Raw genomic sequence first — 15,260 nt, 5'->3', positions numbered from 1 at the left:
AGTGCAGACCTACAGCCACAAGGAGGTCCTACAGGAGACCACCAGGACAACACATTCTCTCTCTCAAAACCCGCCATAATGGATCACTACACGTCCACCTATACTGCCAGCAGACGCTTTTTTTTTTTGTATATAATGTCTGACGTCGCGTACCACAGTTACGGCGGCACAGTATCCCAGCATCTCACTGTCACACAGCGATCCACCACCACAGTGGTACCTATAACCCTCGCGTCGGCTGTTTTGAATGGCATTCGACTTACATTCAATCCGACTTCCGACCGCTTGGTCGGAACCGATCCCGGTCATAAGTCGGACGTTACTTGTATTTTGGTCCCATTCATTCGGAATCTGTTGACAACCTTTCCTCTTGATCAGAACCTCCATGTTTGTACGTGGTATGGATCAGTCTTGACGTTTATAGGCCACAGCAGCTGGTTACGGATAGCGTGGGATACTTTTGCGTATGACAGAGACTCATTCATGGTGTTGTGTGTCTGTGGTCAGTATCACTCCATTACTGCTGTGACAAGGCTCCTTGCCGTGGTAGAGGATGCAAGAACTCGAGACGGGTCTTTCATCACTGTAATAGCTGACAGAAGGCTTGATAGGAAGCAGATCATTTGATCCGCTACAACAGTAGCGACACTTGACTGGCGTTTTCCCAGCTGACTGTGGATCAAAGCTGCATAGTCGACCAAAGAAAGGGAAGTGCTCAGCGGTGAATTCTAGCGTTCACAGATCTTTGAAGTGACTGGTACTGGTACTTCTTAAGGACAGCATTATTTCCGTACAGTCCGGTTGCACGACACCACCTGTCATTCGGAGATCGTGCGTCACGGCTAGTAACTCAGTCCGACGGGGCTCTTTCAGCACAGAGGCAAAGGGCTGTAAAAGTGTCTGCTCAAGTGTGAATCACACTCTGGTATGTTTATGTGGTTGCAGGGTGGCACAAAATGGGGAGGCCTCAAGGAATTTCCAAAACAGGGAACAAGCAAGCCCGGAGGCAGGGATATTTGATTCAGGCGTACCTGTCGCAGCAACTCAGCACCGGCTCGGTTTAGCATTGGCTTTAATATCTTTTCCAGCTGTTTATCGTGACAGAGCAACTTCACTAAATTTACTTACCACAATTGTGGTGGGTTTGGGACAGAATCCCGAATAGTCTGAACTCGAAAATTACAGATCAACAATGTTAAGTGTCCCTCAGGGGCCACCAGCGAGGAAAGAGCCTTTTCTTTGTCTGAGGTAAAGGTTATCTTCATGGTGCTGTCTGCAGCTGGATACTGATCTCTGGTTCAAATCACTGATCTGTCAATGTATTGAAATATTTGAGGCTGAAGTTCTTGTGCTAAAAACCAACCAAGTGAAGTTCGAGACCCTGACTCTCATCCCAACGGCCTCCTCAGGTACTTGAGGAATGGCTTGGAGGATAGTCCTTCAGAATTTCATGCCAAAAAGTCACAATATTCATTCAGGAAATGGGATGAAATAGCAATTTCCACTGTGTTTATTTAACTTTTCCCTTATTTACCCCAAGTGAAATGTAAATATCTTGGCTGTGCTTGGGTAAGTGCGGGACAGTTTTGTTGTTTTTTGTCATCAACTTTGGCCCCAGACAGTGTGAGTAATGACCCCTGGGCATTAGCACCTCGGCATCATTAGCATTCTTCAGGGTTGACATGCCGGAGCTCACGGGGAGGGCTCAAATTAACACCCTGGTGCTGAGTGGCAGCACTCTTCAGTAGTCACAACACTGGACCCCCCCCCCCCCCACCCCCACCCCCTCCAGCCACCCACACACACCCCACAGCCAACACTGGCCGTCAGCATTCCTCAGCTGTCTCCTGAAAACATCCCTGTGGGCAGCTATGTGATCAGATAAACGTTCATCGAATCTGGTGATGGATCCAATAAGAGCTCGGTTCCTGTCTACTTGTGTGTCCAGCGGTCCAGTCCAGCGAGGCAGAGCTCACTCGGACCCTGAGTCGACAAGGAAGTGATGCACCGGATCTGCCTGGGTTTTGCAGTCCAGGATGGGGAGCGACGGATGACTACCAGAGGACTTACTCTCCTAGCGTGCCGAAATCTCAGGTACGTCCCCAGAAGTCCGCAGTCTTCACAGGTTTGTTTGTAAATGTGCGTTTTTATCCTTCAGCACGCGCTGTACAGAAGCGACAGCGCAGAGTGTCGAACACACGGACAGGACATGGACAGTGGGGTTGAAGCGGGAAGTGACATGACTCCACCCACTCCGGCTTTTCCCATATCGCCGCCTACGCCATATGGTCAGTCCTAAACAGTTGCAACATGGTGTGACGCTTCAACCGATGAACGCAGTCTGATTCATGCTTTTTTCATCTTCTCAGTCAAAAACATGTCGGAATTCTCTCAGCTCCGACAGACCCCTCCGACCGTGCAGTCTTACGGAGGCTACAGGACGGATCACGGTAGGTTTTCCCCACCGAGATAATGCAGGGATAGATTTTAGGAATGTTTCTTTCATGTCTGCTGTGTGACTGCAAACCACAATTACACCAGAGGAGCGCAGCGTTTCAGGTTTTGACTTACAACAGTGACATTGTTTGTGGTACTGTTGTGGTTTTGGGATCGGGCCTGAACACAAAACATGTCTCAAATGAAAAGCAGGGAAACTCCTCACCAGTCTACGACCTTTACATTTGGATTCTTTGGAGAAGAGCAACAACAGTCTTTCCTGCAGACATAGCAGTTTGGCTGAATTTAATACCACACACGTATATCGAGGCAACTTTTCTTGTGGACGACGTTAAGGCCTGGGAACGGAGCCGGGTCCTCAGTACGCCTTCTCAGCCCAGACATCTCCATGGTTACCGCGGGTCAGGAAACATGTCACAGCAAACTTTTCTTCTTTTATTAAAGTGTCTCTGTACACAGTGGGGAGACGGGAACACGCCGAAATCTCTTTGAGTTCCCTACTTTAATGGAATCCTGGCTGTCAGCTCGGCCTCCTGCTTGTCTAGCTTCATGGTATTTGTGACTTTCAGTTAACGGTTAGCAAGGTTAGCCTGTTTGAATGACATTGTTTGCGAACAAGTATCTTTGTTGCGAACCTTTGACAGAACCTGAAATGATATACGTTGTATTGTTTGGAATTACTGTGAGAATGATTGAAGCGACTTCCTTGAATCTAATTCTCTTCCCTGAATACAGGCAGCAAAACAGTCCAAGCTAATGCACTGTTAGCCAAAGTTGTGGTGTCCTGGATTAGAGGGCTAAAACAAAAAACACAATGGTGTTCACTTGTCTCCAGTCTTTAAAACTAGTTCACCCTAGAGTGGTTTTGCTGACTATTTTTAGAAACTGCTTTCCATTTTGAGAAGAAGCAAATTTTTGCAACTGCAAGTTGACGAATTTCAACAAGATTTTTCTGATTTCGTTTCTTTTAATTTGTTGTCTCTCTTTGCATGGAGGTCTATTCAAGTCAGGACATTGACGAAAGTGTTCTTAGCGTAGCCTTAAACTACGATGAACAACAAAGGCTGTAGATTCTAATTTTGCTAAAATGCTAATGTTGCTAAATATTTAGCATCGCTTTACTAGTGCACATCAGACTGGGCTTAAAAAAACTTTATGTCTGGCACAGAGAAAAGAATGCCAAACTAGGAAAGCAATACAACACATAAAAATATGTGTTGTTTCTTTATTGGTTCATGAGGGAATTGAACCCCTAAACGTCAGAATGGTGTGTCATGAGGGAGCTTGTGAGCCTCGGAGCGAAGAAATAAGGATTTGTGAGCAAGTACATAATCAGGAAACTAAGTCCCTGTCAGGGACATGTGCGATAATAATGAACAAAAACCTTGTTTCGATCACTTCCAAAATAGAATCATTTGTTCCTTGTCCCATTCCACACATTTCCTGAAAGTTTAATCCAAATCAGTCCAGAAATTTTAAAGTTATTTTGAAGAGAAACAGACAAACCAGCACCGTTGAAAACATGACCTCCTTGGTGGAAGTTATAAGATTCATAAGAAGGGTAAATTATAGAAATATAATAAATAACACAATAAATAATACAAATGGAATGGAGCAAATCATATTTAGAGACCTCCAACAAAGGTTTAAAAAAAAAAAAAAGTTCAATAATGAGTCCAATAAAGTGACAGGTGTGGTTGGGGGAACTGAAACTACCGGCCTTCAAGACTGTAAACACCAACAAACTAAAACAGGGAGTCAAAATGACTTACAAAGAAGTTTGGGTGCAGAGGCAAACGCGAAAAAACCTGGAGGACAGAAATATTTTCCTAGCGATGACAAAGAAATATAGATGACAGTGAGTGAAGCCGGGCCCATAGAAGAGGAGCCGACAGTATTGATATTGATTCGTCCACAATGTAGCCTTGTCAAGGAAAATTAAGGAGAATGATTTTAGCGCTACTGAAGGGGGTAGCGTTTGTATTCTACGGTGTTGCCCATGTTACGTTGGTTAACATTAGAGGTGCTCGATGTCACCTCATCCCACCTCACTGAGAGGTTCAGCGGAGATACTCGGGCTATGTCATGAGAATCAATATTGAAACTTGCCCTTGCTCATGCAGACCCTCGAGGATATTCCGAAGTGGCGAACCGTGAAGACGGTTTAGTGGACGCTTCCATGAACTACCACCGAACACTGAGTGGAGTTCAGTCCATCTCGGTCGTTGGCACCAGCCAAAGAGCTGACAGGTTGGTAGGTCTGTCTGAGAGAGGAATTGCTGATGCTAACTGCGTCTTTTTCTGAAGCTCATCGATGAACCAGTCGTGGCCGGAGCATCCCGTCTTGAGTCGTCACTCATCTCTCAGCAGCTACCAGTCATCTCGACCGCCACTCCAGCACAGCATGTCTCTGGATTATGGCCACCACTCTCCCCCTCTTCATCACCCTCACATCCACCCAGCGCCCAACGCTCACAGCTCCCCTCGGAGCAGCCAGCGAAGCCGAATGGCTCGCTACGCTCTCAGCCAGAGTCCCGCTCAATGTCTGGACGAGCAAGAGGACTCAGGTCTTGGCTACGGAATGGACTGTCCTTCGTCTACCTCGACACGGCTGGGAAATGGAGGCATGGAAAGGGACCTACTCGGCCACATGGATGGGAAGCAGTTGGACCAAATGCAGCCGCCGAATCTGCCTGAGAAAAAGCGGGTATCCGATGGAGAACACTCCTTGGGGACTGCTTCTCCAGCCCTTAGTGGGTTCTCCAGTCCTCACAGTGGAAGTTCCTTAAGTATTCCCTTTCCCAACACTCTGCCTGACCTCTCATCTCAGACAGCAGGAACCACCTCCCCACTGCCAGGTCAGCAGTTCACCAGCCAAAAACGCCCTTCCACCGTAACTGGGTTATCAAGTCTGTGTCTTTTTCAGACGTGCTGACCAGCAAGCAGGTCACCGTTAAATTTGTGCAGGACACCTCCAAGTTCTGGTACAAGCCAGACATCTCAAGGGATCAAGGTATGCTTCATGTTCGACCTTCAGATTGATTCGCAAAATGATCTTTTGTTTTTCTTTTAGCCATTTCAGTCCTGAAGGACAAGGAGCCAGGATGCTTCATAGTGCGGGACAGTCACTCCTTCAGAGGCGCGTACGGGCTGGCCATGAAAGTGGCCACGCCCCCACCTTCTGTTCTGCAGCAGGGCAAGAAAGGTATTTAAGCTTTTTATATGAACCGTGAGGAGTGAGGGCTGTGAAGATGGCCAAATTATGATGTACACCCAGAAGAAAGCCGCACTGTCGCCTCAGTTTACCGAAGAAAACCAATGTGTTTCCGAAACTAATTCTTAGCCCACACAGTTTGTCAGTGGGTTTGGTCCAGGACGAGAGACAACCTGGGAATCAACCTAAAAACAAAGCCTTCTCCAGTTACAGGCCACTGTACTCACCTGTAAATTGGAACCTGAGAATGTTCTCGTTGTTGTTTTTGCGTGTGAGCACTCCACTATGGGCTCTTCTCCCGGGTGTCATCGTAATGAGGCAAAACGCTGATCTATTGCCTGACGGCTAACGTTTCAGCCCCCAACAAAAGGAAGATCTCGGACCTTGAGCCCACACTGAACGTCTCCCGGGGAGGCCTCTTGTCCTACTTTTAAAGGTTACATGTGTATCCAGAGACTGTTTGGGCTTCACAAACAAGAAGGGGGTTTCTTTGGAATGTATACAGCAGTTCTTGAAGACGCTTCTCCGGTGAGGGTCGTAGAAGTTGGAGTAGTGCCATTGTTTCAGGTAGATTTCAGTGAGCAACAAATTCCTCCCGTCATCACACCTGCGCTTTTGTTGGCCTCCTACTTTTGATGACATCATGTCACGCTGCTTCTCGGCTATTTCAGCTATAGGCTTTGTGGATCTCTTCTGAGCGTGAAACCTTACCCATCTTAAGGAGCTGGCCTCTTTCCAAGCTTTTGTGTCCTAGCATTCCGTGCATAGACCCGTCCCGCCCCCTCTCCGCCGCTTCTCTGGAACCATAATCCCATTCACTTTCAGACTGAGGGCAGACTTTGAATCTCAAGTCATAAAAAACACTTTTGTTTGTGATTCCTTGGAATTCTCCGAAGACAAATGTTATTTCAACAGGGGGCGACCTATCCAATGAACTTGTTCGGCACTTTCTGATCGAGTGCACACAGAAGGGAGTCCGGTTGAAGGGGTGCCCCAATGAGCCCTATTTTGGTGAGTCCACTGTGAAGACATTTTCCATCACCATGTTTTTTTGTGTTTTAATTTTTAATGAAAAAAAGCCTTAACTCTAACCTAACTATTTTAACTTTTAAACACAATGATTTTCAATATTTTATCAAATAAAACATCCGTTAAATCATTTACCATTTTAATATATTTCATTATTTCATGAAGTTTATCAAATTATTTTTCCCCTCTGTAAAAAGGTATTCATTAATTTTAATTTATATTAAATTATTTGTGGTACACAAAAAGAAATTCTATTTTTCTTTGCCCCAAAATGCAATAAATATGTAATTCTTCCAAGTAAAACCACAATGGCTTGGATCCACCCACTCCCCTAAAAAGCACACATGGAGTGGCAAATGTAAAGTTACATAAAGAATAATAATCTAGAAAGGAAAGAGCATGAAATGAAGCTACAAACATGTGAATACACACACAAACACTCCTCATTACAGGGACAATAAAGGCAGTCTAATCTAATCTAATAATCCATGCATCCGTGCATTTAAAAATGGAATGAAAAAGTACCTCAATTACATTACAGGAGGAACCAAGACCAAAACATCTTATTAAATAAGTCAGTTTTCAGTTCAGACTCAAGTGAAACAGCGACTACTTTTGACTGTCAGTGCTTACTGCAAACTCATCTTGCAAAATACTGACCCCCTACGGTCGTAATTGTAACTGCACCCGTATTAAAATGTTGGCACTTTATGAGGATAAAATATGCTTTAAATAGATCTATGTTCCCTGCTAGTCCTCTTTACTCTCAGACACTTTCCTGTTTGGGATCTCCAAGCTTCCTGCTTATTTCACTTGACTGCTTCCTGTCAGATGAACCGCACATCTGCGTTGGTATTTAATGTGCTTCTGTTCAACAGGAAGCCTCACTGCGCTTGTGTGTCAACACTCCATCACACCGCTGGCTCTGCCCTGTAAACTCATCATCCCAGACCGAGGTAACACACACACACACACAAACATTCTGGATTAGAAACGTGAATTGAAGTGGCTGTCGTTGTGACCCCAGATCCCCTGGAGGACGTGGTGGACACCACGCCTCAGTCGGTCACCAACTCGGCTGCGGAGCTGCTCAAACAGGGAGCAGGTGGGAAGAGGCGACCCGTCCTCCCGTGTTTGTCCTGTGTGTGTGACTGAGCGTGTCTTGGCAGCCTGTAATGTCTGGTACCTGGGCTCGGTGGACATGGAGTCTCTGACCGGAGTCCAGGCCGTACAGAAAGCCACCACCATGACCCTGAGCTGCAGCCCTCTTCCCATTTCAACGGTGGTCCACTTCAAGGTGTCCTCGCAGGGAATCACTCTCACGGACAACCAGAGAAAGTGAGTCCTCTCCCGCCTCTCCTCACACACACACACACACACAGACTCGGGCTCGCCCCAGCGTCTCACTGTCTCCCGCTGTCTCCTCACAGACTCTTCTTCAGGAGACACTACAACGTCAACACCGTCATATTCTGTGCACTTGACCCTCAAGATAGAAAGTGAGTATCGCTGAGGCTGAAAACATGTCATTTTTGGGTTTTTCAGATTGCTACTCCGAGGTTGCTATCAGAGCAACGTGTTATTACCAAGGTGTGATGCAACGTCTCCGAATAGCACAGACAGGAAGCGATGAAAACATGATAATCCCTGACCAGCAGGAGGAGCTCATTCTCTTGTTTTTCTTCTCTAGGTGGAAGAAAGAAGGCTGCCTTTCCGCCAAGTGAGTCTCCTGCTGCTCGTCTTTGCTATTTATATTCAGACCAGGATCGTCTCCAGATCATGGTTCAGGGTCGTTCAAAGAGAGATCTTTCCTGAGGAGGGGTCACATACATTCCGAGGTCCACACAAGCTACGGCGGAGATGATTTTTACTGTAGTGATAGGGCGAGGAGATCTGTCATTCAGGAGATACTCAGAGTAGAACCACTGCTTCTTCACGTGGAGTGGAGCCAGTGGAGGTGGGCGGAGGCCCCGGGGCAGACCCAGCACATACTGGAGAGACTACATCTCCCTGAATTGTGAGATAATAAAGACGATAGTCTGGGCCTCTTAACTTCAGCTACTGCCCCCGCGACCTGCGTTATGATTTTTGTTATTCTACTTTACTTTACGTATATTATTTACTATGTCCTCATTTTCTACTTCCTCATAGACTTCAGCTGTGACATGCTGAATTTTATTTCAAACTCCATTTGTTCTTTACTTGATGGAAGTGTTTTTTGTAACATTCTTTTGTGTATTTTATTATATATTTTTTATTTTTTGATGATTACTGTCGTCCCTTTCAGTTTTCTACTGCTCTTTCTCCTGCTACTTTTGAAACTTAGCCTTTTACACAACCCGTAATACTACTGACCTGCCACTATAGTTTTGTGTTATAGTGTTTAACAAATCTTTTCTACATAACAAACATTTTCTATAAATATATAAATATATAGAATTTATATTTCTATAAATTCTATATATTGAATTTATAGAAATATAAATTTATATTTCTATAAATTCTATATATTGTAGTCTTTATGTACATTCCTCTTTCTATACATTTCTATGCATTTTTATTTATTAATTTTCTCTATATTTGTCTACTTATTGATGCATTCTTTATATAATTTTTTCTCTCTTTTTCCAACTCATAATTGGAAGAGAACTCTATTTAGCGTACTCATATGCAACTTGATATTTTTAGTGTTTTTAAGTACCTTGTACTGTTCTCCGGCTTTGCTATCCTTTTTATTCTCCATATCCTTCTTTAAAAATATTTGTAATTCAAATTTTCAAATATACTGTATTTATATTTTTTAAATATTTATTTGTATTCTAATCCAATTTTAAAAGTTATTTTTTTTCTTCTCAATATTCTACGTTTTCTTCCTCGTATCGCCGCCTTCCTTGTATTTCTTAACTCACCTGCATCTGTTTTACTTCTCTTCGACAGGATATTCGGATTCGTGGCGAGGAAAAGCGGCACTTCCACTGACAATGTTTGTCACCTTTTCGCGGAGCACGACCCGGAACAGCCGGCCAGCGCCATCGTCAATTTCGTGTCCAAAGTGATGATCGGGTCTCAGAAGAGTAAATAGAAGGAGCGTGGAGAAGCCGATCTCCTGGAGAGATTGGATTGGAGGAATAGGAGTTAGTTCTGGCTTCTGTAACCAAAAACACTGTTACATATCGGTCAAGCTTCGGGCATCAGGAGGACGAGAGGAGGTCCTACTTAGCTCTGCTGACAAGGCTTCATGAAAACAGTTGATGTGCTTCCAACGCGACTCTCCTGACTTCAAATATAAAGCTATCATAACTGGATGAACGGCCTTCTTGACCTCAAGCTCTCCTGCATGCATATTCCCTATGCAATGTACATTTATTTTTCTATACTCATCATCTCAGTCGTGTACAATACGTGTATTTTATGAGCTCTATTGATGTATATGGTTGTAAAAGCTGTCGTGTGCAAGAGTGAGTGAATGTGCCAGAATATTTTAATAATATATACGTATATATAAAAAGAAATTTAGTCTTAAGTTGTGGGGCTCCGTCGCGTCAGACATCACTGCAGTGTTGATGTATTTTTACAACGCTGCTACAAAAATGAAATGGCTTTATTAGTGTCGGGAGGTTTTATGCTGCGTCCACACTGCTCTGTTTTTAGATAAAATACGCTGATAAGACGTACCAATGTTGTCATTTCTGTTATCTTCAGTGTTGAACTTTTTGCTGTCAGTTCTGGCTTCAAATGTTGTTTTTCAAAGCATGTTCCATAAGTGAACTAATAACTAAGTAACTAATAACTCTAGACATTACAAACCTATTAAATCTAAATTAATATAAAGTAATCTTAAAAGATTTGACTATCAATTCTGATATTTTGGAATACATTTAAATTAATCGTACGCGTCAATTTCTCAACTACAGCTGTTTTCATCACCAAGTTTGACATATATGAGCAATGAGATCTCATTTTCTTGTGAAACGTCAAAAGGAATTTAATCGACTTGGTTGTAAATGTAAACAGTTCTTTTTTACGAGCTTAAAACCATCGATTCTGACGATGTAAAAAAGTCAAATTGTACTTCCTACCGACGTCTGTTACGTACTATAGAAGACAGTCTTCTGTGATCTGTGACAGTTTAAAGCTAACGTTCAGTTTTATCTTTTAAACAGAGCAGTGTGGACCCACATGAGCAAACACGTGAGATAGAGACGCCTCAGCTAGAGACTTGCTTGTATTGTATATGAGATGGCGACTGAATAAACTACATTTCCCTCACCGGGAGCTGCTGCCATTAACTCTGCTCTTCTTCTCCCACATATGCGTACCTCACTTATCTCACACCGTACTGGACCTCTGCTTGTATCACAAAATGTTTTGTTTGTATATTGTTGTTTTCTGTAAATAAACGAAAAGGATACCATCAGAGACGTCGCTGGTCATTTTTAAGACTCAAAGACTCGCCATCTTTTCCCCTTTTTTATTGCTATGGTTTTGTCCGAAAGAAAAGGACGAGGGTAAGGAGGCGTTCCCGGGGACCATGATGCTTGCGGATGATATAGTGATCTGTAGAAAACGTAAGGTGGAGATGCCAGAAAAAGCATAAAAGTAAACAGAACCATGACCTTGATAGGACTGAAAATACTGTTGCTGATATCCCAGAAGAGACGCTTTTTGCAATAGCAGCGGAGAAGAGGATTGATGTGTCAAAAGGACAATTGGTCTGAGGAGAACATGAAGCGATATTTAGCTTTAAAAAAAGTAGTAGATTGTCTGACACAGTTGAGCTAAGAAAGGTGAGAGAAAATGTGCCACCAAATTGTCCCACATTTTTTCCAAAAGAGACATAATTTAACCTTCTAAGTGTCGGTGACGCTTCTGGCCACGAGAGGGAGCTATATACACAACCCTCGCTTCACCGACTCTACCTCCAGGTCTGAAGAACCTTTGTCGTCCGCTGCCTTTTCTCCTCCAGAGCACGTGGATCTTTAACAGGTCCACTTCCTCCCTCGTGCAGTAAAAGTGTGTCTCAGCGCCGAAACAAGCCTGGACAGGTGGTTTTACTGGTGCTGAGAGGGACTGAAGGCAAAGCGAGTGGGAGGAAAAGTGGACGGCTCCCCCCTCACCACTGTCCCTCTGCAGGTGGTGAAAGTGAAGAATTCCCGGGGAGGGCAGGAAGGAAGTGAGGGCCCAGGTGTGGCGACTGCAGCGAGAGCCCAGCTTGTCTCCCTCTGTTATTTAGAGCAGGGAGCCCTTGAAATAAAAGAAGCCGGGGAAGTCCAGGAAGGCCGGCAACGTTATTAGACGACAGAGGAGCCTGTCAGGGGAGACGATATTTCACACCCGTAATAACAGCGTGCGCGCGGATGAGAGCGAGAAACGCCGCGCCGAGCCATGACGCCTGATTTATACGTCTTTATTTTGATTATCACCTCTACTTGACGAATAATTACAAGAAAAAAGAATCGGACCTGGGCCTCGGCGCCGCCGGAGACAAAGCAAAGTGCCGGCGAAATAGCACTGCGCTGGAATGGCAGACGAGTGCGACAGTCTCGGGGCACTTTTCCACCACAGAGTTGGACTTGGCTCAGATGAGCTGGTTCTGCGCTCAACCTCAGGGCTGTAACAAGCGCTTTATTGTGTGGCGCCCACAAAACAATGGAGGACATTGACGCTCTCATGGCGCGTCAGTCTGCTAGCCAGCCACTTTGGCCCTCTGATGGAGATGCTCAGTTCCCCCCCGAGTCACTGCATAAGCCAAAGAGCTGAGTCATGCTACGTTGGGAAGGACTGGTCAAAACCAAGACATGTCGGCTGTATATGTTGTATAAGGTCTGTTTTGCTCAGTTAGAGCAGCTACACAAAAACAATGATGTCATAGACTCCCCTCTCCCTTATGACAGAAGACTTGGTCTGACACGATTTCAAGTTGATGTTCTTGGCGTATTTTCATGTGGAAGGTGGCATAGCAGTTTTTCCCCCACTCTATGGAGTCATGGCAAAGCGGAACCTCGAACAGCTGGAGGCACTTCCGTCCCACTGAAGTCGTCTACTGAGATAGAAATTGACACCTTTTTTTTAACCGTTCAAAATAAAATGGCCGCCAATGGAGATGCCCTCCGCGGTGGAAACACTCACTGGCCAGGGTTGAGGCTGGGACTTGTGTGAATTGGCCAACAAAAATCACAAATATAAAACAATTTTGTACAATAATTATTGCATTCTTACGATCATTTGACCCTCCGAAACGACGATTCCGTAATCCAGGTAATGTGTGGCTGTAAATTTCAAACATGGATCTTTGTGAATCCTGAGGACTTTTCCTCATGTGAAAAGAGGTTTAGGTGATGTAGCGTGAATCTGTTCGGCCGAAAGAGCGGCAGCACCCTAGAACACACTCCGGAGTTTCACAAGGGTTCCAGCTCCCTGGTACGATAGTCCAACATTCCCCAGCATGCAACACTGTCAAGGACCCAGGTGAACTGGTGAGCTTTGGGGTATGTTTGTGTCAGAAAACGACACTGAAAAAGCCGCCAAAGTAGTTAGGAAAACTTGTATTTTTTTGTGGAGAATTGTGTTGTAATAGAAATGACTGTTTGGTCCACGCCATTGTGATTCCTTGTTTTTTGTGCCGTGTCCGCCGCATCCATTTCAGAGCTCTTCTGAGCAGAGAAAAAGATGGGATGGGAATGAAGATGACGCCATTCCACATGAGCTCAATCGCTTTTCACTGTAAAGCCTGTGTTTCTGTTTGCTAGTTTCATGGATCTAACAGTCGAGTTTGTCACCAAAGTGTTGCAGTGAGGAGGATTTCGTGATGTTCGTGAGGGAGAGGTTCAGGTCATCCAGCCAGCGAGGTTCAGTGGCAGCTCTGCGTGCGCTCTCTCTTGTTTAGTTTGGAGCGGGGAGGAGCCCGGCCAAACATCCACTTACAGAAACGTACATTGGCGCCTATGGACCTGGATAGTAAAAGCCTAAATATAGGCATCACCCAAAACATAAGTGCTATTGTGTTGTCGTTCGTGACGAGAGCCGCTACAGACACAGAGCCTGTCACAAAAAAAAAGGCCGGCTTTCGAAGTTTTCTTTCTGCGGATAATTTGGAGGTGAAAGACCTTGTTTATCGGCCTGACAGAACTCATTCTCGTCCCGTGGAGCAGCCGGGCTGCGCCGCGTTTACAGCCACTTAATTAGAGGGGCAGGGCTCATCGCTCGGCTCTGAGGCAGAACAAAGGTTCTGCAGCAAAAAATAGAAAGTGCATTTCGGATGGCTGCACAATTTGAGGCCCCTGTTCGGTTTTTAGGAAGACACCGAAACCTCGAAATCCACTGTGCGAATAATTGTCGGTCACATCCTGACGGAGTCAAAGGGCAGATACGATTATGCGGGTGGATGAACCAATCACCAGCCTCGAGTGGCGTGAAGATTGAAGAAGGAAATCGGACCTCCATCGCAGTGTTACAGGTTTTAAAGATAATAGCTTGAGTTAAAAAAAGCATATGGATCTAAACATATGGGGCCTCGCAAGATGAATGATGCATTCAAATCTGCCACCTGCCATCCATCCATCCTCATCCGCTTATCCGTTACCGGGTCGCAGGGGCGGCAGCTTCAGGAGGTTACGCCACACCCCTTAACCCAGGGCAACATCCACCACCTCCGACTGGGGGATCCCGAGATGCTCCCAGCCCAGAGAAATGATAGAATCCTTCCACCTGGTCCTGGGTGGACCCTTTGGTCTCCTCCCAGCTGTCGGTGCCTGAAACACCTCCAAAGGGAGGCATCCAGGGGTCACCCTCATGAGATGCCCGAACCACCTCAACTGACTCCTCTCAACAGCAGCACTACTCCGAGAACTTCTCACCCTATCACTAATCGAGACACCCACAAAAACTCATTTCAGCTGCTTGTATCCAGGATCTTGTTCATCATCGAGGTATGCAAACCCCTCACTGCGATAAGGGAGCAGAAGGCCGGACATTTAAAACAGAAATACAAAAGGGCCTGGAACTGACTCTTGGGCCACACCTCAGTCTGGAGGAGCTATTGACCGATTCATCTATTCCATCACATATCCAAGGGTTGGGTTTTGCGTCTGCCCAGAGGCCTCCTCCCCGTTGAACAGAAGACCTCAGCAGGGAGGCGTCCAGGGAGCATCCAAGCCAGGGCCAATTCCACTAGCTCCTCTTGTGGAGTCCCTCCTTGCAGGACTCCTTTTGGTCCAAAGGAACTGCAGATTAGCAGGTAAGTCTTTGCTGTTTGGCTCTTCATCATCTACCATAGACCGATACCAAGTCCTTCATGACCCTTCAGAGTGAAGCCATTCCGGACTTGCTTGACTAACTACTGTGCACGGTCCTGTGTGAGTCCACATTAAACTAACATACTTGAGCATTCTGATCATTCAAGTATCTGAGACACTGCAGCCCCCCACAGTGGATCAAAATTCTCAGAAAAGACAGGGTGTTCGGGCTCCGTCTCTGCAGCTCGCCCTGGCAGATTCCTCAGCTGATTCAACTGTTCGATCTGTGAGTTTTGGCCACGGCGGCAGATTCTTGTGTTTCCCTC

General features: G+C 45.4%; 1 protein-coding gene across 4 annotated transcripts in view; it reads left to right on the top strand.

Annotated features, from left to right (window-relative positions):
• Positions 1-11,106, top strand: part of LOC128769173 (tensin-3-like) — a 32,840-nt gene extending 21,734 nt beyond the window's left edge. For all 4 annotated transcript variants that reach the window (XM_053882553.1, XM_053882554.1, XM_053882551.1 and 1 more), the window contains 14 exons: positions 1,949-2,094; positions 2,159-2,288; positions 2,370-2,450; positions 4,581-4,707; positions 4,765-5,315; positions 5,384-5,470; positions 5,531-5,662; positions 6,587-6,682; positions 7,579-7,656; positions 7,728-7,805; positions 7,870-8,038; positions 8,131-8,199; positions 8,391-8,420; positions 9,638-11,106. In XM_053882553.1, the coding sequence (XP_053738528.1) occupies positions 1,949-2,094; positions 2,159-2,288; positions 2,370-2,450; positions 4,581-4,707; positions 4,765-5,315; positions 5,384-5,470; positions 5,531-5,662; positions 6,587-6,682; positions 7,579-7,656; positions 7,728-7,805; positions 7,870-8,038; positions 8,131-8,199; positions 8,391-8,420; positions 9,638-9,782 (1,919 nt within the window). In that variant the 3' untranslated portion in view covers positions 9,783-11,106. The remainder of the gene's footprint in view (positions 1-1,948; positions 2,095-2,158; positions 2,289-2,369; positions 2,451-4,580; positions 4,708-4,764; positions 5,316-5,383; positions 5,471-5,530; positions 5,663-6,586; positions 6,683-7,578; positions 7,657-7,727; positions 7,806-7,869; positions 8,039-8,130; positions 8,200-8,390; positions 8,421-9,637) is intronic.
• The last annotated feature ends 4,154 nt before the right edge of the window (positions 11,107-15,260 follow it).

This window comes from Synchiropus splendidus, chromosome 13 (assembly GCF_027744825.2).
Source record: "Synchiropus splendidus isolate RoL2022-P1 chromosome 13, RoL_Sspl_1.0, whole genome shotgun sequence".
NCBI lineage: Eukaryota > Metazoa > Chordata > Actinopteri > Syngnathiformes > Callionymidae > Synchiropus > Synchiropus splendidus.
Note: the sequence above shows the minus strand (reverse complement) of the source record. Positions and strands in the feature narration are given on the sequence as shown.